The following is a 27,126-nucleotide window of genomic DNA, read 5'->3' on the forward strand; positions in this document are numbered from 1 at the left end:
TTTTTCCGGTATTTGATACTTGATACGTAAGAAACTTCCTTGGAAATAGCTTATTCGAGTAATGAAAACTGCATCGAAATATGACCAGTTTCTCGATATAATCGTGAATATGTTTTCATACAGATATATATGCAAGTAAAAGTGAGAACTTCCCTTTTTAAGTCAGACTTGATAATAGCGGTGTACGAAATACCTTTTAACATTTCCTTTTAGGTTCATATGTCTTAGTTGAGAATCACTGCACTAGATCCTCTTTTTTAAAAAATATACAATTATATTGTTTAAATAAATTCATGCATTAAAAATTGAAAGTGTACTAAATGAAGCACCCAGATTGACGCTATGTTTCATTGACCCCATGTTATCTTCTGACGTTTAGTTAGGTTCTTCGTAGAACTACATTATTCTGATCAGCTTCCTGCGGTGTAGAGATAATTTGTCTCTTGAATCATCGCTAGAAAAAATCCTTGTCCAAAAGCTACTCATTCCTCTTCTGTTTCTCAAAAATACGTCATTACAGTGTTAATAAGTATTATTGTTACTTTTTACCAGTATTTTTAAATTTCTTCCTACAATTTAGTTTTAAAATGCTAGCATATTTGATTCTCCACTTTCTCTCTCTCTCTTTTCTTCCGTGGTTTGTCTTCAGTGCAAATTCTTTCACTTTGAAACCAATCTCCACACACAAAAATCAAATGAGTTTGTTACTTCACATTATTTCATTTAAATTAAGTTAAATTTACAATTAAAAACTACATTTGTCTCGTAAATTAAATGAAAATATTCAAATTTAGTTTTTGGTGTTCCATCAAAGGTCAATTGCCTTGGAAAAAATCAGTTAAAACAAATAATACAAAAATGGATCACCAAAAGTTTAATTTATTTAATTGCAGAGATATCTCCGTGAAAATTATGTGGAATATATAAATGAAAGTGATTTGTTTTAGTTGTTAGCCTGGAGATACGATGAATAGTTTACACGCATGTATGTGGACACCTGTTAAAACGGTAAAAGTATAGAGAAGAAAAGTTTCTTGTGCTTGTTCATGCCTGATATATAGTGTTTCATGGTCGGGAGTGTGTGTGTGTTTGTTTGTTTGGATTGCATCATTAGTGTGGTCCGCTTTTCCGACGCCGTTTTGTAGAAGTAATTTCCCGTGAAATACAGGCTAATATACTTTGTCAGTTGCCGTTTCACTTTCTTTCCTCATCGACCTTGAATGCTTCCTCCACTCCGTATCCGCAAAGTCATCATATTATGTGGGTTACGTGTAACACAATCAGTTCGTAATATTTATGCACCTGTTTATCTATTAGTCGTTCATCTGGAACTTTACTAAAATACTAGTAAGCTGTTTACAAGGAGCTGAATATTTTCTTATAACCAAAGTGACTGTGGGAAGTTTCGAGCTTCGCTAAGTTCCCACTGACGTAAAAACTATGGGACTTCTATTGTGGTCAAGGAAAAGGTTTTGAAATATACTGTAAAGATATTTTTGCCCACGTTCCTAACTTTTAAGATACTTAACCTACTCTGAATATTCATGTGTGTCCACAATGATAAGCTTTACTCATATTACTCTCTTAAAAGACATTGACTTAAAAATATGCTCTGGAGTGAACTGAGAAACCCTTGCTAAATGTGCAACAGTTATTATACTTTTGTTAGTAGCTTTTGATGGTACCAGGCATACAAAGAACATTATAATATGCAGTTGAAATCGTTGGGTTCGGCTTCAAGTGATGTATTTGGCTCGAATACACTGAGTAACGATTCGAATCTCACTTTACAGTAGGTTCCGTTTCTTGGAGACTTGATGCTGAAACAGGGATTTTAAATTACAATCAACCAACCAAGGAAGCAGTTGAAATCTTCGGACGTCATTGTAGATTCGTCTTTTATCCTACTATTCTTAAAGAAAAACAAATCAGTAAATAATTTCGGGCTGTTGAACGTTGTAATGTTTAGAAAGTATTGTCAAAGAAAGCTGTCAATACTTGATGAGAGACTGTTTATCCCTGCGTTTGACTGGTGTCAATTATGACTAAACAGTCGGATTGGCACTTGCTCAAATAACAGGATACGTTATACAAGATGTGAAAATGTCACTAGGATTTACACGCCAGTGGTTGTTTCGGTTGTTCACCTTTTTCTATTGATTGTAGTAACAAAATTTAATTTTATGTATATCATCTTCACTGCTAATAGTATCTCGAAATGAAGCCTTCTAATTTAAAAACACGTACTGTTATTTGAACAACTATTACCTCTGTAAGTTATTCGCGGGGCAGACTATCATGTTGAGTAGTTTTGTCAAGCTCTGGCCATCTTCCATGTTTTTATTGTTATATTAGCAAATACTGAAAGTAGGCGTATATTCGTGATCATACCTTACCCATAGATACGTTGATATTGAACGAACCACTTTATTTTCAGAAATTCATAATGCAGTCTTTTGAGTGAATGAATGTTAGTGCTGATTCCACAGAGTAATGTTTGTCCTGAAGCCATCACGCGCCGTATGTCAGCACATTTTAAGTAATGGAATTTTGTATTGCCGACAAGACGGTAATTAGTTTCCCACCCATCAAGAGTTCATGGTTATTACAGATTAAAGATCCATTTAGTCCATTTGTATGTGAGTTTCTTAAAGCAAGTATTCTTTTAAGATAATAGAGAATACTTGCATAATATAATTTTTATATTAAGTTATTTGAAGAAAAACAGTCCACTTCAGAATGCATAAGAATAACATAGATCGTGTCTAATGTAATGATAGCCGTTAATTCCTTAATTGAGAGATATAAACTAATGGTATGTTGCATTCACTTCTCATATGCTTCTTGTGTACCGATATAGTATTAAAACTAGGATTGTTCGCGCTAATGAACTAATGAAACAGATACGAGTAAATAGATTCTACTGGGTTCCAGTTCCGTTTTTCCAGGAAGAAAGTATTCCGGACGCGGAACCGAAATTGATCACCTAAGAAAACTGGTTCTGATTCTGGAACCGAAATGGGTATTATAGTGGAACCGAAATTTCATAGAAAAGGGAAACACGCTTTGAAACAAAAGCACTATAGGTACTCAATATAATAGTTTTCAGCTTGACTTAACGGTATTTGCAAAATAAATTTCGGTTCACTTTCCGAAGCTTACACATAAAAGAAAAAAGTTTATTTATATTCCGGGACAGCCCGGAACCCAAAATAGATAGTGCTCTGTTACCAACACTAGTTAAAATTTGTCTTACGTAAAATACTTCGTGGTAGTTGAAAATATAAAGTGATGATGATACGTGGTCGCGTCTTCGAAATGTAACATCTCCATTTAGTGAATATCCATTTAAAGGTTCTTATTTTCGTACTTTTTTGGTTCAGCAGTACTTCTTGGGATACAAGAAGGTAGGAAGAAATTGGAATGTGAAGTGGAAAAATATTGAGAAATTACCTTTAAATATACACTGATCACCAGTGCATGTGAATGAAATGCATCACGCGTGTACTGCTGCCGTGTGCTTCGGTATCCGTGTTAGTGCAGTGTGTGATGGGCAAGACGAAGAACCTGAGTGCATTTGACGGTGGTCAAGCCGTAGGGCCAGACGACTGGATGGCTCGATATCGTAAGTGGTTGCGGGACTCAGATTTTAAAAGGCAACTGTGTTAAGGGTGTATCGTGAGTACCTGGCTTCCGGTGAAACCGCACCCACACGGGCAAACTCGCGCTCAGGGGCCTGTCAGCGACAGAGATGGGCGCTGACTGGCCCGCATTGTAACAGTCCATAGACGGGTCACAGTGTGTCAAATCGTGGAGAGATTCAATGCACAACGACAACGCCGTGTGAGCAACCACACAATCCACAACCATCTACTCGCCATGAAGTACAGAAGTCATCGGCCCATGCTAGTACCCCTTCTAATCGCACAACAGGAACAACGTCTAGCATGGGCAAAAGAATACCGCCACTGGACCGTGGAAATATGGAAAAAGGTTGTTCGCATTTGTACATGCCGATGGACGGGTACGGATACGTCGCCAACCGCAAGAGGCAATGGATCCATCGAGCCAGCAGGGAACTGTGTAGGCCGATGGTGGTAGTATTCTCATCTGGAGCATGTTTACGTGAACTGAAATGGGCCCCCTAACACGTGTGACAGTCCCTCACAGGTGAACGCTACCACGATCGTCTGGATGATCATGTCCTGTCATTTGCTCGGCTGCAAATCCGGATGGTGACCTCATCTTTCAGTAGGACAATGTGCCGGCTTATCGGTCTAGGATAACAGCAGACTGGTTTGATGAACACTCCTCTGATTTGACAACACTTTCCTAGCCATCACGGTAATCAGACCTCAATCCCATCGAAATCATCTGGGACATCATGACATCATGGAACGACGCCTTCGGGCTGTGGACCCTCTTCCAACCAACCTGCAGGCTCTGTGGAAGACTTTGCAGCAGATATGGATTGAGATCCCACAACAACATTTCTGGCGCCTCGTGGAGTCCATTCCGCGGCGGGTAGCTGCCGTTATCAGAGCGAAAGATGGTGGTACGCAGTATTAGGTAAGTATCTCTAATTCAACTGGTGATCAATGTAGACTCTGACTGACTTCCGATTGTTGTAGATATTAATTCGAAGACTTTGTTGGAAGTTTGTAAATAAATAAATAATCACTTGTAGATTCAATCTTTATTATCCAATATTATTTGTTCGATAAAGTTTTTAACATCTATAGCAGATCCTAGTTTTAACCATATTGAAATGGTGTTCTTCAAGAAACAGTAAGGACTGATACTTACATTGATACAAAATCAGTATATAGTAAAGTTGAGTTATCTTCTTTCGGTCCTCATGATGTAGCACGGTTCGTCGAGTGACAGGGCCAGTGATGCGTGATAATTTCGTATTTATTTTGCTCCAACTTTGACTTTTTCGTCTCAATGTTAATGATATTTCATTATGAGCGCGCCGCAGCGTTAATGACATAAAGTGTGTTTGAGATTGGTAAAAGTCGTGTTCGTGGATTTTTCAAGATTCTCCCGTTTCTACCCGCTATCTTTATTGCACTATTTCTTTCATTATCATCACCGTCACCTTTAACCAATTGTGGGACATTAAACTTTAAAAAAGAAAAATGTACTAATTGTCGTATAAGTGACGTATAAACTGATGGTTCATCATCATTATACTTTGAATCCCAATAAGAAATTAGAAATAATTAACATATTACCTTTGTTGAGGAGCCTAACTCCGTATTCGTGTTCTGTGACAGACAACAACTGGGCTATTTTTATTCAAGATTCTTCGCTAAGCTCACCATACCTTCTTTGAATTTTAATGAATACTTGAAATACGATGAGGAATATCAAAAGTCTGGAAAGTAAGCCAGATAAAATCTACAAAACTCTATTGTTCATGTAGTGTATACATTTGGGTACCCAATAGTTATGCACCCAGATTTCTGATTTATAAGAAAAGGTTTGGATATTTTTATTAACTTTTAACACCTATTGACTTGTAACATCACAAGAACCGAAAGCAGTTTTTCAAATGAACTAAATAAGCGTTTCTCAGTCAGCAGAGCACCGGTGGTCCTCAGGGTCTGTCCTTATGGTCTTCGTAGATTAAAAATTAGCACAGAAAAGATAGATAAAATAACATTTAAATGATTTTTTTAAAAAGTTTAACATCACACGATTATGCTCAGAGGCTAAAGGAGATAATGATGATCGTTATAATGAACGAAATAATATGTAAGAAATCGTGCAAGACGAGAAAATCCAACACATCAGAGGTGAGCGCTCAACCACTGAGCCACTCCGCGACTTCTGAACATTTAATATATTATTGTGTGTTATATAGTAATAATATTATCTAGGTATATATACAGGGTGGCCCAAAATTAGGTATATACACCTGTATAACATTCTAACTTATAAATTTATTTGCTTCGGCTGTTCCGAGCTTAAGATGTAAGTAAAATGACATTAAGAACAAATAATAAAGAAACTAAGTATTTGTGATGGATAACAATAAGAAATGATATAAAATGCAATGAATTGATCAGTATGAGACTGTATATCTACTTTTGGGCCACCCTGTATATCATTGCCATCATCAGATAATGTGTCTAATGAAGGCAAAGATATATTGCTACAACTATGTAGTTTTCGCTGTAATCAATTTTATCATCATTTTAGTTCTTGAAATGAAGCAAATTCTCACTTTTCAGCGAACTTAGAAAGATGGTTACTGAATTCTCTCTCTCTCTTTATATATATAAATGTGTGTGTGTTACGAATTGTGAGCCCTCCATTGGATTGGATAGAATATCAAAAACAATCTAAGAGAAGTGATGGAATTTTCCGCGTCACCCTTACAGTTCCCCCGAGATATTGGCCAAAAAAGTTACGATTTCGGGAGATTTAAGGAGCCATATCGCGGGAACCGTAAGTCATAAAGGGATGATATTTTGCGAATTTTTCAATTTTGATCCCTTCATTTTGAGCATGTCTTCGTAAAACAACATATCGTAGAACGTTTTAACAGAACTCTTAAACAAAACACGTGGAAAAAGTTTAGTACCCAAGGAAATTATAAATGAATAGATATATTACAAGAATTGTTTAATGAGTATAATAATAAAGTACATAAAACAATTGGTATAAAGCCTGTAGAAGTTAATAAGAAAAATTAATTATTTTTAAGTTCGTTCTGGCAATACTCTTTATGCATTCTCAACTGGTCTATATTCTTCATTGTTTTTCATTTATTCATTGAAATTCAGAAAGGGGTGGTGAACTTAGTGAAGAGCTTAAGAAAAGTAGTAATAGAAACTTTGCTAATAAATTATTTACCTTTTTCTCGAACGATAAACTTAAATACAGCATAAAAGAGACAAAATCTTACAATTCCCTCACTTTTAACATCACAAGAACCCAGAGCAGTTTTTCAAATGAACTAAGTAAGCGTTTTTCAGTCAGCAGAGCGCCAATAGTCCTTAGTCTGTCCTTGTGGCCCTCGTAGATTGAAAATTATCGCAGAAGAGAAACAGAAAATAATATTTTTTTTTAATTTTTTAAAGTTTAACGTCGCACGATTATACTCCGAGACTAAGGAGAGATAATGATGATCATGGTAATAAACTAAATGATGGAATGGAAGAATTGGGAGAAGGCGAGAGGCCCCAGTGCACCAGAAATGAGCGCTCAACCACTGAGCCACTCTGCGACTTCCGAACACTTCACATATTATTCTAAGTTACATAGTAATAATAGTACCTAGGCATATAATTACCATCATCAGACAATGTGTCTAATGAAGGCAAACGTATATTGCCAGAACTATAAAGGTTTGCAGTGGTCAAATTTCATTTTCATTTTAGTTCTTGAAACGAACATTTTCTTTTTAAATATGACTTCTCGATAGTTTTGTAGTGAAGTAGAGAAGCAACTAAGATTTAAGTTGTGCGCTGTCGGTAACAAAAACACAAATACGTGAAGATTTTATCAACAACGTTGACCATTTATAGAAGGAGTTTGTGGACGTGTTCCCTCTTCAATTCTCTTAGTTATATGTAACTATAACCATTTAGCATATTTAGGCCACCGATTGCATAGGTGTCAATCATGAGCTTGTTAATCACTCATGTGGTGTTGAAAAATGGACACCGCGTCAGCGGAGCGAGCGACGGTGCCCTCATTTCTCTAAAATTCAACTCACAAGTTTGGTTAGATTGGAATATATTCTTTTATATTGCTTGTTGTGAAACTACGGCGAATAATGTTGAGAACTAGCCTTTACAATCATCGATTGAATGTTGACCTTGCTAGGAAAAGCAGGGCAATGTTTTTCTTCTAATAAAATCTTCTTTTACTTAGTACAAAACCGAATACGTTTTCACACGTGAAAATATGTGAATGCTCGCTGAACATAGTTTCTGAAGTGATCAGCAGCCTGAAATTATTGTTTCTGGTTCAGGACTCGTTATTGAGTATTTGTTTAAGAAATGTGTCTTCAGAATTAATAAACATATTAGACCTTGTTTTTTTTTTATTATTTGTTTTGTTACTGAATTGTTGATAGCCCATTTAAAGACGAAACATTCGTGCTCAATAATCCAATTAACTGCAGATAAAAACTTAGCATCAAATTCTTTTAAAGAGAAAACAACGCAATTCATAACTTTTATCCAACTTTTTTTGAATAGAAAAATAATTCATACTTGTTTTTCACATAAATCTTCAAACATTATTCGGTGGCTCAGTGATAGAGCGTTCACCTCTAGTGCTTGGGGTCCCGGGTTCAATCCCAGCCCCCGCCAAGTGAACTTTGTGGTGGACAAACACCGTGATCGTGGGTTTCCTCGGGGTTCTCCCGTTTCCTCCCACTTTCTTCCTTCCACCATTTAATTCATTACTCATCATCACCGTCTCCTTTAGTCTAACCGGCATAAGCGTGGGACGTAAAACTCAAAGATTTCATTTTTTCAAACATTATTGTGAACATTTATTGTGAAATTTCGTTATTGCGTAACTAACTGAAATTCCATAGTTTAATTTTAATATTTGAACTCCTCCATCCTCTCCCTTAGGATGCATATTTGAATAAAAATGTAATAATAAAAATCCAGCTTGACTCAAGTGCTATGTTCAAAAATTCATGTCAAAGAGTTCAGCAGTTTTCCTGTGAGACAGACGACGTTGATCTGGATTAAAAAAAAGAAAGAAATTGCTACCGTCCCCTCACCTTAAAAGTAGAATTTTCGAAAACTCTTGAGAAGTATGACATTATTCTTAATGAGGAGTGTATTATATAGAATTTTATCTTTCTAACTGCAGAGGCTCCTGAGGTAATATATTTTTGGTATAAATTGTCAACTTCCTTCCCCCTCTTATTATTTTTTTTTTTCAGGGATATACATTTTAGTTAAAATGACATGAATGAAACCCTAGTTGGACGTAGGTACTAACTGTATGAAGAAATTCATTGCAAAGGTTCAGTTGTATTTCCAAAATGCGATTACAAACAAGATCAGTCCTCCACACTGTCTAGTGGTTATACGTGTGTGTCGTGCATGTGGTCCCGGGTTCGATTCCCGATGTGCAAGCACAAAAATTAATTTCATAATCATTCGTTTTCATTAATCATCCGTTTTCTTTAACCTAAAGACCATAATCATGGGATGTTAAACTTTTACGTTCATATTTATTTATAGAAACTTAATATTTTTGGCTACTGCTCATTTTGTTATTCAGGTTATATTAGGTTATCCCGATGAATTTCTAAAGAGTGTAAACTTGGTTGAACAAATCAGTATAACTGATTGGGGGCTAAGTTATCTATCTATTAAAATGCTACAATTGCAATAAAAGCGCCTCAGCTCCAACCTCTAACTTTTGATTTCAAACCTTTGATTTATGGTTATTTGTGATTTCACGTTTAAAGACGACAAATATTTTAACTATGTGTACTTTAAATAAATTAGATACATAGATCTTTTTCATAAAGTTTATTTCTTAAAATTATTGTTCAAAGCCTTTGTATTTTAATAAGCCTTCTCCAAAATCAATGCAAATGAATTGTGCTGCCATCTTTAGAGCTCTTTTAACTGTATATTTGTGGGCGTGTATATGTTTGTGGCCAATCCTTTCTACAATGAAATCTGAAGGTACAGGCTCTAGAAAGATGACGTTTTCACTGATCGATTGCAAATTTTGCGTAGATTGTCCAGTTCTAATTGAATATTTAAAAAAGCCATGGCCATTATTTCTTTGTTACATTTTTACGGGTGCACTGGAAGTGTTGAAATTTAAAAACAAATAAAGCATCATATCCTACGCATTATACATTCCAACACTATATAGTTGTATATAGAGGTTGTATATATCTCACGCGTTTGTTTCGTGGCCAAAGAATGAAAATCGAAGGATAACCATTTCTCCAGTTTAAGATGAATTTTTATTTTTGGAGTGTTTTGCTCAATGAACTATATAACTGACATTATAATTAATTGTGTATGTAATGTATTTGGTTATTACATACTGCATGCAAGAAGAAAGACAACACTGATCATACATGAATTAGAAAGTTCAACCGGAAGTAGGTTCAATCTTGCAAACGGCGACATTGAAAAAATAATCAAGAAAATCTCCCTTTTATGGTACCCCTTGCAGATTTTTATCAAAATGCCCTTCACTTGTGTCTGTAAAGGGACATATACAGATGTTGTGAGGAATGACAAGGAGATTCGTGCTCATTTGTGAATGATGCGCTGTGTAGAGAGCACAGGTTCAGCTAGTCTATATATTAAAATGCTAGGTTTATGTTTGTTTCCAATCCTTTCGACAATGAGATCTCAAAAAACACACGTGCTAGAAACATGCCGTTTTCGCTGGTCGATTCCAAATTTTGTGTAGATTGTCCAGTTCTCATTCAAATTTTCAAAAAGAGTGTCGTTATTGTTCTATTCAACATTTTTGGGGCCTCTTCAGTCCATAAGATTGACGCAAGCCGAAACTACGGTGCTATGCAACCAGTAGAGAAGTTATGTATGGCGTGTTGACGGACATTGCAGGCGCTTTGCTTAAATCTGAATGGTAAAACGTAATGCATGCTGGCAACTTCAAAGACCTCAAAAGACGCAATAAGTCGTACTCGGACGGATAGGGATTTCTTAGAAAAAATATTTCCAGTTGATATCGTATTACTTCTACAAATTTGCTACAACTAACTCTAACATGTATACATAGCAATTCACTTCCTTTGTGAATCTCCTATCCTTTACTTGTGAGTAAGGAGACATGCATAGTGGGAAGGAGATTTATGGTCATAATAGAACGATGCGCTGAGTAAACAGCGCAGGTTCAGCTAGTACGAATTAAAAAATGAAATGAAATCTTCACGGTTATGCCAGCTAGGGTAAAGGAGACGGTGATGATGAGAAATGAATGAAATGGTAGAATGAAGTGGGAGGAAACATGATGACCCACCCACACGGTGTTTGTCCACCACAGGGTATAGCCTCCAACTGAGCAGGCGATGCGTTACTGCTGAATCACCAGCAACACATCTGTGTGTTACGTATGATTCGTACTCTCTGGATTTTAGTTAACTAGAAAGTTTGTGGCAGTTATTTGGAGACGGGTCTTCCTTGAAGCTAAATAGTGTTTGTGCTTTCGGCGCTGGAAACTGAAGTTCGATTGCCGGCGAAACTCATATGGTTGAATCCCAGCTTAAATTGTAGGTCCATATATCATGTATAACAAATTTTATGCTGAAAACAAATGTTCAATTGTTTACTTTAGGCGAAAGTAAACGGACGATTTATGAAAGTCTATTATTATAAAATAATTGGTAGAAGTCTTGGATAGGGATGCATAAAAGTTCGGTTTGTAGAATTGAATTTTTTTTTGTGTGTGTGTGTGTGTGTAAAAAGTCCGTTTTGGGACGTGTCGCCACGTTTTGCCTAATCCTCGTTTCGCCTAACCAATTATCTGACACTTTTATGGCAGATAAATGATAAGATTTCAGTACGCCATTTTAGGCGAAAAAAGGATCCTCGTTTGGCCTAATCCTCGTTACGCCTAAAATGACGCACAATAAAAAAAATCACGGAAATTCAAGTAGAGGGAAATTACAGAAGAAAATTCCCTAGAAAGAAATGCAATTTTTTATTAATATTGATATTATATTAACCCGCGGTTAATATTTTCAAGCAGTTAGGATTAGCAAAACTCCTTTATGTATTTACCATGTCCGTATATATAATGTGTGTGTGTGTGTATCTGTATGAGAGAGAGAGTCCGCCCGGGAGACAAGAAGATAACTACTATGCCATAAGGATGTTAGATTCACTATTATGCGCACCAGTTAAATTTGATTGTATCATGCGTGTCTTCAACTCCGGGCTATCCTTAACTAGTATCGTTAAAATTTGTTCAATTTTTACATCATCTCCGAGACGTAGCAATCTTAATCAGAGACTTATGCGATAGACGTTCCGGTAGTATGTCAAACGAGTGAAATTTGAATTCAAAAGTTATAATTTCACCAATGCAAATAAAAAAAAAAAAACTAGTTGATTAAGTGCTTTGAGAAAATTCAAGTTGTAATGTATTGGGACGACAAAACTACAAATGAAGCAGAGATGTATAAAAAAAACTGCTAGAGTATAAAGAATACTTGTTTATCTTGAGCTTTTTTCAGATGTATTCTTGCACATCTGACCTTAATGTACTTCAGAACATTTTGCAATAAAAAATACAAATGTTGAAAGTAGTGGAGGAGCTTTGTATTCATTTCCTGCATTCGAATTTCTAAGGTTTGAGCAAATACTGTACTGGGAAACATTCCAGTATCATGTGAAATTCACTTGCTACAAAAAATCTATAACGGAACATCATATGACTAAATAATTACACAAATAGCAGATATGTTTGAATCGAATGAAATACCATATTCAAGTGCACGTTACAAATTTTGTGTAAGGGTTATCTTGGGCTTCATGCGTTTCCTTCCACTTTCTTCACCCCACCAATTTTGTTCATTGTCATCATCACCACCTCTCTCAGCCTTGGAGCATAAAAATGAGATTTAAACCAAAAGAAAAAATAAAATATTACGCTTATTTTCAATAGTGAAGTCCCAGAAATGTTGAAAGTAAAATGAGAAACCTATTATTTTTTTCAGAATGAACGTTACTTTTATTTTCCAAAATTTTATGTAAATTGAGTAACTAAAAAATAATGTTTGCATTAAAAGTAAACAAGTAAATCACAACTCAGCATTTCAGTCATCTAACATTCTAAATGAATGCAATCCTACATAGCAACCAAATAAGAAACTAGCTAACTCTATGGCTTATGAAACCCGGAGGTTCAATGCCGCATTCACAAAAGCTTTCCACCGACCTCTATCCTTAGCCAACTGGATCCAGTTTCTACTTTGTATTCCTATCTCTGCGAGATCCATATTGTCCTCCCATCTGCGCCTAGGTCTTCCTAATGGTTGCTTTCCGATTGGTCTTCCAGTCAAGACTTTGAAAGCGTTTCTACTTTCTTCCATTCTAGCTACATTACCTACCCACCTAAGCCTCCTAGACTTGATGACCCTAACAATGTTTGGTAAACCATATAAATTATGTAGTTCCTCGTTATGAAGTTTCCGCCATTTCCCGTTTCCGTTAATCTTGGGTCCGAATATTCTTCTCAGGATCTTGTTTTCAAATACTTTCAGTCTATGTTCTTCTCTCAGAGTAAGCGACCATGTTTTGCAACCATATAGAACAGCAGGTATGATTGTCATTTTATATATTTTAAACTTCAAATTCCTCGACAGAATTCGCGACGACAAGAGATTTTGAACTGAATAATAACACGAATTCCCTGCTTTTAGTCGACATTTAATTTTTTCGTGAATACGATTTTCGTCTGTTAATATCGATCCTGAATATTTGAAATTATCCACTTTATCAAAAGTATTATTTAATATTTTAACGCATCCACAATTTGCCGTATTACGGTCCCGACGCACTTCCATGTATTTAGTTTTCTCTGCATTTACTTCTAAACCCATGTCCCTGCAAGCGTTTATTAAGATCTTTGCATTTCTTTCTATTGTTTTCCTATCATTCCCTATTAAATTTACATCATCAGCATATGCCATAACCTAGTGAATACCGTTAACTCTAGGCCCTGGCTGCTATCTTTGATTTTCCCTACAGCGTATTCCAGAACAAAGTTGAATGATAATGGCGAAAAAGCATATCCTTGTTTCAGGTCATTTTCGACGTGAAAGCTCGTGGACAAAAAATTTTCTACCCGGACTTCACGTTGGGATTCATTTAAACATGCATCCAAATAAGAAAATAAATAATAGTATCATCAGTAATTGATACTATTGTTTTTAAAACTTAATATTATTTTAAATAACAATTTATAGAATAACAATATATAACAAATCTTTTTCATAGATCTTAAGAACAGTAATTAAGATTTAAACGTAAATATAAGAATTATTAATAAAAAAATAAAAGGACAGTTACTCGAATGCATGATAGACACGCCTGAAAGATGTAAACAAATACTTGGTTCTGATTGGCCAAAACTGGAAATTGTAAAGAAATCCTTATTTGTGATTGTGCGAATGCCTGTCCACGATATTTGAAGGGAATGTTTTGGAAATACTTATATATATTTTTTGTTTATACAATTTTATTTCTTTAACAGATTTTCAATATCTATTTGCTAATGGTTACTTAGAATTCATATGTTTTTTTCTATTTTTTCTTTGTTAGCAACACATTGAAATCTTTAAGTTTTACGTCCCACTGTTATGCCGGTTAGGCCAAAGGAGACGGTGATGATGAGAGATGAGTGAAATGGTGGAATGAAGAAAGTGGGAGGAAACGGAAGAACCCCGAGAAAACCCACGAGCACGGTGTTTGTCCACCACAAAGTCCACCTGATCGAACCAGGGACCCCAAGCACCGGAGGTGAACACTCTATCACTGAGCCACCGCACCCCCTAGTAACACATTGTGATCTTTGGATTGTGGAATTATGCAAAGATCAACTTGCCAATAGAGCGATTTGTTCAAATCACTCATTTCAATTAAAGTTATCCATTTTTATGAGCTAATTTAGATATCTCTTGTCATATCTAGCTCCAAACGTTTCAAAATTTCATATTAACTAAAATAATATAGAATCACAACAGGATCTCTTCTAACGGATTAACAGTGTTTTAAAAAAGCATTCAAATTGGAATGAAATCCTCTGAAAAACCAGCAAAACCTACAATAATATAACTTCTGCATCCACATTAGTACGAAACAGAAATATAAAATCCATATTTTCGTAATACTCATGAAAACTATATTTCCTTTAAGATGCATATTAGCAGTACCATTTGACAATATCAGATATTTGGAAACAAACACTCACCTTTAAACGAAATTAATAATAGGGTTTAAAGTATGCGTAACTTATTTTTTGCTCATCTGAAATATAGCCACTATAGATGCTGTGAGGGCGTTAAGTTTAAATAAATGGTATATCGAATGTTAATGTTCTCAAAATGGAAAGGAAAAATAACCATAACACAAATGTCGAAGCATTTTCCCTAAAACAAATGCTCGTACTACAAATTAGTTTTGGGGAAATAAAATATTTCTCAGTTTTTCATATAGTAGGGAATAATCTTTCGAAATTTACCTCCAGTCTTACTTTCGCGAATTTTTTTATAGTCCGCCATTTGAGGCAAAACGAGGATTAGGCCAAACGAGGATACTTATTTCGCCTAAAATGGCGGACACAAATCTTATTCATCTGCCATAAAAATGTCAGATAATTGGTTAGGCGAAACGAGGATTAGGCCAAACGATGCAAGATCGTTTTGGGAGGAGGAAACTGAAATTTTCGCTTTTTATTATTTTGTAAGTTTTTCTTATTTAAGTATCACCTTTGTTTTTCCTGCAGTAGACTATGGAATTAAAAATGTCTTTAAAACATTTAATACTTGTAAGTTCCTTGTTTGATCTGGTGCTGTCTGTCTTGATTGGTTTTTAAACTCACTGCATCGGTTACTAGCAGGTGTGAGTTTTGTAATTGAGCATATCAGAAGTGTCGTTTTGGTTCCCTACCGTCTTATCAAGTCGCTGAAAGTTATACATTTTGTCATAATCTTTTACATGTTTCTTAAATTCAAGTTGGCAAGGAAAAAAGAAGTGCCTTATACCAACAAACGGGATACAAAATTAGTTCTGCTTTGATTTAAAATTTTGTTCTTCTTTCGGGAAACAATTTAATTTTTGAGCTGTTGATATTCTATTAAAACCTAATATGAATTCAGTTTACAAAATGAAAATTACAAACGGCCATTCTGTGCATGATGGTGTATCTTGTCGATATGTTTGAAATAGGAAACTTCTGGAAATTTGTAGCATTTCTAAATTTGTCCCAGTAAATTTTAACATCCTCAATGTATTAACTTGGCCGTTAAGTTATTTCGCGTATATTTCAATGTCTTTGGTAAAACATTACTAACTGAAGTTTGTTTGTGTATAAATTGTAAATGATAATTTTGTTCCCTAAAATCGAATTATAACATTTTCAGAATAGTTATTGCTATATTTTCATTCTGAGTGAGGTTGTCCTGATTTCCTCATTCCCACCAGGAAAATGCCGGGATGGTACCTAACATACAGATCCCAGCCCGCTTCCTTCCTTCTCTTTCCTCGGATAGTATGATCGCTGAGATACATCATCACTCATACGTGATGGGCTAATATGGCCATAGATGCCGAAAGCCCAGAGATCTAAAAAATACTAAATCTAATTTATTTTGACAAGATGCAAGTGTTGTGAAATCCCCGTCATTTACTGAATTTGGAGTAAGGTCTAGATCACTATATTGTCATTATTAGTTCTGCACATATTTCTTCGTTTCGCAAAGAAACTACCTAATAGCTCTAAAAGCAAGATGAATTCATCCTCACTTTTCTCACAAAACCAGCCTTTACATGTAATAATGAACAAATGACTATCAAACAGAGTTGCCACTTCAACTGTAATTTATCCCCTTGCCCATAAATAAATAAATAAAAAAAAAAAAGCACTCGTTATATCCTACTGGATCCCCAACTTTCATGCGCGCGGATTCAATACCTTGCCTTAGAATATATTTCAGTTCAAAAAATGTGAACAAAACAAGAATAATGCAAGTAAGTACGTTTGGCACTTTACCGGTGAATAATAAAATTCACTCTTGGCAGCTAGCATGTTAAACACTACTAACTTTCTAATGAGAAAATATGAAATTTGACAGAAAATGATTGTATTACACAGTCATAGGGTCATGAGAAAATAAAAAAAATATTTTGTGATTGCATATCCGTAAAGATTATCGTGAAAAGAGGGGACCGAAAATACAGTAAATGAATACTCTGAGATCATGGTCCCATGTAAATGTTAAATTTTATGCACAACTCTATACAGTAGATTGTGCCTTGTAAAAGAGCACGTCTATGGATAGGGAGTGAAAGGAATATCAAAAGTCAAGTTAGTATATTGTCCACCGTCCAACAGCTGCAATTGCAGGTTTGAACTCTTACGTAAAGGCAGTCCTAGAAGTGAATGATATAATGGAAAATAGTCTACGCTTCTTCCACTGGTAACGCAGTTGGTGAAGATTTGTCGTCGCCACCTAGGGCTGGACCAGATGCCGTTAAATCGAGTTGTACATATACTAAATAAGAGATGTGGCAGTCGTGAAGGAAGGCAAGAAGCTAACGCACGCCATAGAGAATGCATTGGATAACACGAGAGTTGTGTGGTAGGTATTGCCCTGTTGAAAGGGGGGCATTGCATTTTCCTAATGGCACAGGAATAGCAGTAGAACGACTTAGATGTACTGTTCGCTGCCCTGTAACTTTGAAGAATACAAGAGGCAAACCTACATTGTAATATGTTGCTCCTCTCATTATTATGCCTGACATTGGTCCTGTGTGTCGCTGCTATACACACTGGAAGGTGCAGCAGCTTACCCGCAAATGGCAGCCACTAGCGCCAAGGAAGAACTGACTAAACATAAATGAATTACTTTATAATTGTTTCTTCTGTGATACCATTGCAGGTGGCTGTATGTTATCGAGGCATAGGAGGAAATTTGGCTAGCGGTACCCTTTATATCGCAATCTGGGCCGGACAGATGATTGCAGATAGTGGGTCAACTAACACTCCGCGCCAGTAGCCCTAATCTGTAATGCATACGTTCAGACATACATGTGTATCCTGATGCCATCTCGAAATGGACTGACACACATTGTCACCTTCCTCAACCAAGGGTGCCAATATCAACCCATCCGGGCACTTTCTGTGTTTCACAGTTCTGCGTAACGAACATCCTTTCTCCTGCAGGCCATACCGTCCTGGAATGTCTCAAATGTTTACAATCAATTTGACTTACATTCTGATGCCGGAAATACTATATCACTTCTTTAACTTAACAACTGTTGCAACAAGCTTGGAGTTTCCATAACCAGTACACACTACCTACTGCGTTCATAGCGCAGCACTGTTGACCATCTTAAGTGCAATCTTCTAGAGTAACACAAATGAGGTAGGATATTTTACGTCACTTTTGGATATTTTGTTTATTTACTTGTTGCTGGTGTATTATTCAATTTGTACGACGTTGTGTTAAATACTGTTTTAAATGTTATTTGCAGTACTAATCCTTGCTCAATAATCGTTGCAGTGTAATAAAATTGGTAATACATAGATTTAAAATAGATATTTCCTGTTAATTCAAGTTCGTGTTGTATCTAAATAACGATTATTTTCTTTCAGAAAATTTAGCTCCTTCTGAACTGAAAAAATTGCGAAATAAACAGCGAAAGGCCAGAAGAAAGGCAGAGATTGAGCGCCAGCAAGCAGCACAGCAACAAGAGAAACGAGAGCAACACAACAAGTCAAGGCAGCAAGGCGATACGGAGCCCGATGCCCCGCAACAAGATGAGTTAATACCCGAGAAATTAGCGCGAGTAAGCACTTTTAGCTTTTGAGGGATCTCTATTGTTTCGTAAGTGTAATAAAGCATTACTCTTTCCAGAAGTAGTCATCCTCAGGAAGTCATATCTTTAAACTTATTCCAAAGTTTCGCATCATCTGTAAGTGTGTCGTTAGCATTTTCATGTGTTCGTTTTCTACGTTAAATCAGTAAAATGATCACTTAAATTGTCTTATAAATGTAAGTAAACTATTTGTGGTAGCAGCTGTCGAGAATAAATTGAAAGTAAGGGGGAAACAATATGTCAGTTGAAATCGCAACATCAGCAAAGGGAATTGTGTTGTAGTAATTGCTTATCGAGCGTATGAAACATATTGTAATACTTCGACTTACTCACCTAGCAACGTTCGTCAATTTTTTTCTCCAATATTTCGAGTGAGGCTCTCGGTTACTTTTGTTCAAAGAGTACAATGGCTTAAGTCCTTTTTCACAACATAATTTCGCATTGTTTGGTGCCTTATCAGTAGTTATTTAAAGATATTGTGTAAAATTGTATCGATACTTATGGTCGCCTACCTTTTCCAGTAGTTGTAGGTTGCTCGTATTATTTTTCTATATAACAAGATATGTATGTAGTACTAATATTAGCGCACTAACTAAATTTACCAATAATGTTTTTTTTTTATTGTGATAGTGTTTTTTCCGATAAATTCTTCTTAATTACAACGTCCTTTCTGTCGTAGGATTATTTTTTTTAATCTTAATTTTTATATTGTATATGCTGATTTATACCGCTATCTAAACCACTAGCTTCTCACTGGATAGAAAAGATCAATATTTGAAGCTTTCTTGATTTAAATAGTATAAGAATTTTTACTTCTCTGTACTCAAGTTCTTTAAAAGTCTAAATTGAAATATTCCAACAATCTCTTTCGATTTGACCGCTTTTATTGAAATTTTGCAGGTAAGAAACTTCTTTCATCAGACATATGACATTATAGCAGTAGTTCTGCTTTTACATGGAAATTCTTTGTACGGGTACAAATTCTTCAAGAAAATAAAAAGAATTGTAGAACCTGATCAAATTTGCGTTAGAGTAACCTATGTACTTGTGTTTTGCGTTGAATATGTAAAACTTTTTAAACTGAAATCAGACATCAAATCAGGCATATACATGTTGAAACAGGGGGTGGTCCAATCACAAAGGACTTACTGGCGTCGAGAGCAGTACGAGACAATATATAACATTTTTCACAAGAATTAAATAGCCATATTCAATGGAGAAATTCGTGCACCGTACACTAACATCACAGGAACACCAAACCTGTTACATCGGTAACCAAAATATGACTTACTAAAGAAAAGTAGAAAGGAAAAAAAAATACCATTTTAGTGGGAAATTTAACTCTTCATGTTCCAAACTAGTCTCTCATAGTGTTCGGTTGTATACTGGATGTTCCAACACGGAGGATACTTTCAAGGTGAACAGAAGTTATCCAGGAAAAATTTTCAGTGATAGGACAGCCGAACCAGATGAAATTATTCAGTGGACTGACAGTGAGCTTTTGAGAGATGACGGCAAACTTAATTGTTCTACATCAGGGTGCCTATCCAACCGTAAAGCCGTGAATTTCGTGATCAAACCTCGAATGTTGAAAATGTCGGTCAATAAATAAAAAGAAAACTTACAAGAAGTCGTACCAAGCAGTTTTTATTATCGTTGTGTATATGGTCAGTAAAGGTTATTTTTGTCAACTTTTCCCGTGTGAAACTGAAACAAAATTGAACCGTGAATTCGATTATTTAGTTTGAGTGGGAACCCTGTACGTACACAAGTTACTTTCAGCATTAAAGAATATGTAAAAGAGCATTGACATTAGTACATTAACAGTGTAGTTTCCTTCTTATTTTACAGAATTTCAATACTGGTATGTATCGATTCTCCAGCATCTGTGGGAATTTCATTTTTTCTTTTTTTCTCGTTTCCATTTTTCTCTTCGTACCATAACAATCACTTCAACAATCATATACAATAACAAAATAAAACAAGAAATAAATTATGTATTGATCTTGACTGCTCTTGTGTGGTGGTGGTAACCCTGTAAAGTAATGTAGACAACTACTCATACCTCCCCTTCGTACACCCCTTTCAACCAATAACACAGCAGTAACTTCAGAAACAAATGTAGTAACTCATCAGGCACGTAATAAATAAATAATTTTGTAATAATACGAGGTGTGTTAGAAAATTGATAAGACTGATTTTATAACGATGAATTTTATTTATCAAGGTTATCCTTATCAAAGTAGTTCCCTTAGGTAGGTAGACTGCAGTGAAGGCGGGTTCCTTTATCTTTACAGTGCTGAAAGGCTTCGGCTGGAATACTTCTCAGATCGTCGGTTATTCTTCTCTGGATATTATCCAAAGTACCAAATTAGCGCTGTTTCAAGCTGTTTTTAGAAGGGAATAAAAAGAAGTCAGGGACCGAGATCCGGCGAATAAGGGGCTGAGCAATCACAGAAATACTTTCTTCCGCCGAAAATTCATTTATAGAGACTGCTTAGTAGTGAGGTTCTTTGAAACTATTTTAGCACATAACTTTTTTCATTTTCAAATCTTGTGTTAAATTTCGTGTTAAAACGTAACTCAGTACTGATCATTCTCACCGTCAATCGACGATCTCACCTAATGAGAGACTTGACTCTTTCCGCATTTATCTGTTTTTGAGGTTGAAAGTCTTTTTTGGACAAGGCTCGTCTTCCGTCTTCGACCTTCTGACAAGGATTTGTGCCATCTGAATACTTGTGTCTTGGATAAGGAATGTTCTCCATAAGCCCTTTGTAACTTTTCATGTCACAGTAGTGAATTGACCAAGCTTTACGCAAAATTTGACTGCACAAGATTGCTGAAACTTTGGCCGATCTATTTTCCTAATACACTCTACAAGCACACCTTCACTACAGACACACTCAGCAATCGTGTAGCAACTGGAGCAAGTTCAAATTTGTCCCGAATCAACGGCAAATATTAACTGCCATGTGAAGATGGAAGTAGCAGGATTGTCGGTTCGTGCACAGTATTGCGTCTCATTACTTTTTCTGACACACCTCGTACATATGTGACGTGTTTTTATGCTCCTGTGATATGCTTTTTATCCGAACCATTTTTTCCTCAAGATAGCATGTTTAATGTAGGACAAAAACCATCAGTGACATGAATCTCGAATTCAACCTACTGGAGACGACTGGATCTTTCACTTCATCTATCAGCAGCATGAACAGTTTTTTTTTTTTTTCTTTCTTTCTTTCTTCGTTGTTTTCCTGTTCCTCAACTAACCAATTGTTTCTTGAAAATAAAGTTTACTATTGTAATTTAGTATTAAAACTTTGTTCAAACCATCATTAATCCACATCTGATTTCTCGTGAAGCACATGTGGGATTCAAATTGAGTACAAGCTGCATGGTATATTTATTATTTAAAATGCGTTGATATACATTAAATGATAGTTTATGTTTTGTTATAATGCAGGTATGTTTTGCATATCTTTGTATTATATGTTTATCTTTGCAGACTGAAGACCCATTGGAACAAGCTATTAAATTTCTTCAGCCTTTACAGATCTTAGCTGCGGATAGGATAGAAACTCATCTTATAGCGTATGAAATATATTCCAGAAAACGTAAGGATGCAAATTTAGTGTACTATTTTGATAAATAAGTTTCCTTTAACATCATGTTTCCTGATTTCCTTATACATTTGTATGTAATTATAGATTAGAGTATCAAATGTAATATTTTAGGTTAGGTATGAACTACAGATATTGTCGAGTTGAGATGTACTTTGATTTAATATTATTTCGATTTACGTACCGAAAATAACTATGACACATTTAGTGCCTGTTTTATGTGTTACTATTTTTTTTAAAATACACTAATCGTCTTTCTTCTAAATGCCCTTGTTTGTATTTCGGATTGTGAAAGCTGAGTGGAACTGTGTATTTACTCGCAAACTTGTAGCAAAGTATTAGGAAAATTGTAAGGAAACATATTCGAACAGTTATTCAAGTAACGAATATTATTTATTTATATATATATATACACACAGTATATACGGAATACTGCTGTACTTCCGTAATTTCGAATTATCAGTAATTAAAATCATTATAATCATAGTGAATGCAAAGTGTATAGATTGGCATTCTTTATTAGGAATATTTTATTATTGAGAATATTGTACAAGTAATCGATAGTTGATCATTGCCCCATTCATACATTTTAATATGTCAGTGCTAATTCCACTACAGCTATTAAAACAATAAAACTGACATTACTAGAATTATTGGTACTTCGAATCGTTACATGAATTTAAAATGCCCGCAAGCTGTCGTGAAATTAAGGAATCGCAAACTTTAATATTAAAAGGGAAGTACCCAAGCAAACATCAGTAACATCAGTGTTGAAGTAACGATATCTAGGATTTCTTTGTGAAACATTGAAGTTACTGGTAAATGAACAATCCTGTGGAATTTGAGAATTCACTTTGGTAAAATAAATACCAATCCCATTGACATTGTCTGAATGGGACATAAGCTTTTAAAAGATGTGTTTATAATACACGGAGAAAAAAAAATGGGGTGCTCAAAATATGCGGTGGCGCAAATGTCGTGAGCAAATATGGTAGTTTCATCACAGTTCTATTACGAGAGCGGATTAATAAGTAGTGCGTACTAATCTTTTCACATGATACTATACTGATCTGGGACGTGATTATTGGAAGAGAAAATATTTAACATTCGCACTATGAAATGAATTTTTTGAGCTTTACGTCCAGGGTTATGCCGGCTAGGCTAAAGGAGACTATGAAGATGAGAAATGAGTGAAATGACGGAATGAAGAAAGTGAGAGGAAACGGGAGAAACCCACGCACACGGTGTTTGTTCACCACAAAGTTCATTTGGCGGGAGCAGGGTTTGAACCCGGGATATTTGCACTGTACTTGGCAGTCGTACTATTAAATGTATCTCTTGCGACGAAAGCATGAACTATCGAGCAAAGATGGCATATATATTACAGTCGTCTACTTGTGAAGAGCAGAAAAGTGTAGTTTTAATTTTGTGTAAAATTACAAAACCTGAATGAAATTCACAGAGAAATGGTTGATTTTGATTTTAAGTACAGCACCCCTTTCTGCAGTGAGGCTGTATCAGATGTGGATCTACAGCTTAATGTGAAGTCCGAACGACATGAGCTCCCGTCGGGAATCGAACCTGGTCTTCCACGCCAAAGGTTCGTACGCGAACCGCTTAGGAATGAGGGCTTAAATGGTGTACATATATGGGGCAAAGTATGAACAGTAGCAATATCTCCAAATAGTGCAAGTCTTTGATAAGGGCCATGAACCTTACGGATTTTTCACGTGCCAGGCATGTAATAACAGCATGAAGCGATTAGAATTTCACTGCTATTGAAGAGACAGTTAGTAATGACCGGCGAATCGATCTTCTAACATTGTGTAACATATTTTTGACCCAATGAAGAAGTCAAATTGCTTGTGCGCTATAGTCCCAAAAGACGGACTGATGTGAACAGGGTATTTTGAAACATGTGCCACGATGGGAGAAATAGGTTGAAAGACTTGGCAGCTGTGTTGAAAAGTACCTTCATTGTAAGCCTTTATTTAGATATGTTGCCTATTATACTTTCTTCTACATAAACTGTTGTATAAGCAAACAGACTATTTTCTAAACCCTGTATGTAAATGCAAATTTCATCATTCTTATCCCTAATAACTCTCGATTCCAACATCCTGCGAGATCTGAATGTGTGTTTAACTTCTCCAGTGTTTTCTTTCACTTCCATTGTTCTACTCATGGATTTAGTTTCATTTTTTTCACACATCCTTTTTTGTACTTTCCATCTGTTCTTGCTTTGCCAATTTTTATTTGTGGAAACTTGTTAGACAACCATTATTTTTTTATTCTGTGTTTTCTATATCAATGTTACCTAAATTTTTCTACTCTCTTGTTCGATTGTATTCTCTTGATCTTTTCTTGTTTGGATTGTGCCCACTCTCCGTTATTATTAATATTTCCGCAGCATAGGCTATTATGAATATTAAGTAGAAATCCTATTCAAATCCATCATACCTACTTACTTTCTCCTCGGCCCTACAGCTCGGGGTGAGTTTTGGCCTCTTATACAAGCAGTCTCCATTTCTTCTTATCTTGGGCCATCTGCTTCCATTCTCTTACTTTTATCTTATGGAGATCACACCTCACATCATTTATCCATCTTCTCTTTGGTCTTCTTACTCTCCGCTTGCAGTACAGTTTTTCCTCCATCGTCTTCCTTGGCATTGCTCCATTTCTCATTCTCTCCACGTGGCCTAACCATTTAGTTCGTTGGTTTTTAATGTATCCTATTATGTTTTGATTCTTGATGATGCCTTCTAATTCATCGTGTACTTCTTTCTTCATACGTTTCCGTCCTTCACTGCTCCGTACTTTTTCTGTAGTATTCTTCTCTCGAACCGTTTTAACAATTTCTACATTAATTGTCCATGTTTCTAAGGAATATGTGACCACCGGTCTTATTTCTGTGTTGTGTGTTTGCCGTTTCGTAGTTTTTGATATTAACTTACTTTTGAGAATTTGGTAATTGGCGTGGCATGTTCTGTTCCCTATCTGTATTTTGTCGTGTACACATGCGCTTGTGTTATTTCTATTGTCTATAATGCTTTCGAGATAGCTGAACTTATCTACTCCTTCAAATGATGGTTTGTCTATTTTTAGGTTTCTAGGTTTTCTTTTTGTTTCCGAGGCTGAGATTATCAGATATTTTTTTCCCCGTCCATTTGTTTCCAGTCCCACTCGCCTTGTTTTTTGCTCCAATTCCTCACACACCTATTTCAACCTTTGTTTGGATCTGGAAACTATGACTGTGTCTTCCGTGTAGACACAGATCTGGTTTGATCTTGTGAATGTACTTCCTCTCTGATCTATTTTGTTAAGCGCTATCACTTCAATCTTCTTCCACGCACGTTGTTCGTCTTTCCGAAATATATTATTATGTTGCATTGTTTTTCGTCCTCTACAGCACTGCTCCTTTGGATTGAAAAACACACAGTCGGTACCTCTCGCTTCACATTCATTTATCAGCTACGGAAATCTTATAATAACGGGACACAGCCTTTATACGTGGAAACAATGTTCCACTACATTTCATCCAACCTACATAATTAAGTAAGACATTACCTAATTCGAAGATATATATTCGTCAATTTTAAACTGCATAGTTACCAGATAGAAATACTTGTCATTAGGAAATACTGCATGGTAAATTATAAAATTTAGAAAAAATATTGATTCAGACTATTGGGCTCTGTTGTTAATTAAGAGTGTAACAAGCATGAAAGAAAGATGTTTCAAATTTAAAAAAAAAAAAAAAAAAAAAAAAGTGAAGAAAAGATAGATATCCAAATTTTGTAGCAATCCTATGATTGGAATAGTAGTCAAGTTACGTGTGTATACATACAGACAGTCCTCGACTTACGTAAATAGATCGTTTCAAGACTTTTTGTGCAAGTCGAAATTTACGTAAGTCGAATTTTTACTGTAATCAAAGTTTAGTCACAAACACGTATGAAAAATACGAAAAAATTCGAAGAATTGCAAAGAAAAAATTCAGTTACATAATATGCTTGATAGGTAGGGTACACAACCTTATTTAGTATTGACTAATCAATAATAGTTCAGTAATAATTAATTTCCAAATTACCAGGATCATATTACTTGTTACATAAGTATGAATTTACAGAACTCGGAGACTGTCTGTAGTCAGTACATTAAATTCCATATTGTAGATGTATGTTCATAGTTCGAATATTTTTGTTTTTAAGGAGCGAATTGTAATAGAATGAGATCCTTCTAATGCTCGTCATTCGCATCTGTTATGACACGAAATTAGCAGTGGCAGGAATGGTGTAGGATGACCGCTGAGTATTATGTGCATTGTTATACAAAGGAATTTTTGGCAGTTACCAACATTGGTAACTTGGTTTTCGTTGTGTCCTTTAAATGTATCGTTTCTGTCGTTACTATGGCAACTAGAGTTGGTCAGTTATCAACGATTATGTGAATGATGCATCGTTCAATATCAGTTCGCTCCTTTGATAGTGCCACGTTCCGCTTCTTTCAATAATAATAATAATAATAATAATAATAAACCTATTACAATATGCTGTAATGTTTCTTTTGCAGGAAAACCGTTGCTTATGTTACAATCCATTAAACGAGCGTATCGATTAGATCCAGAGAACCCTCAATTACATACGTGCCTGATTCGTTACCATGAGTATTGCTCCAAGTACTTGTCCACTTTAGAGGAGCCTGTGTGTACTGTCATTATGCAAGAAGCAAAACCTATTTTACAAGGTCGAGATGCAAATCAATTGAATTCGGAGTTCCTTTCTAAACACTCACATTCTCTTCCCTCAATTCTAGAAGGTAAGTCAGTCAGCATTACTATTGTTCACAGCAATGTTTTAAAAGTATGTTGTTTTATAATACGTAACATGTTTTAGCAAAATAGTAACTCTTACTTAGCAAAA

At 35.6% G+C, this 27,126-nt stretch overlaps 1 protein-coding gene across 1 annotated transcript in view; it reads left to right on the plus strand.

Moving 5' to 3' along the window:
* Naa15-16 (N-alpha-acetyltransferase 15/16) overlaps positions 1-27,126 on the plus strand; it is a 261,582-nt gene that overhangs the window by 225,595 nt on the left and 8,861 nt on the right. Inside the window, exons 13-15 of the mRNA XM_081738223.1 lie at positions 18,358-18,551; positions 22,090-22,198; positions 26,777-27,022. Of these exons, the coding sequence (XP_081594349.1) occupies positions 18,358-18,551; positions 22,090-22,198; positions 26,777-27,022 (549 nt within the window). The remainder of the gene's footprint in view (positions 1-18,357; positions 18,552-22,089; positions 22,199-26,776; positions 27,023-27,126) is intronic.

The sequence above is a fragment of the Thermobia domestica genome, chromosome 14, assembly GCF_964235325.1.
Source record: "Thermobia domestica chromosome 14, izTheDome1.hap1.1, whole genome shotgun sequence".
Classification (NCBI taxonomy): domain Eukaryota; kingdom Metazoa; phylum Arthropoda; class Insecta; order Zygentoma; family Lepismatidae; genus Thermobia; species Thermobia domestica.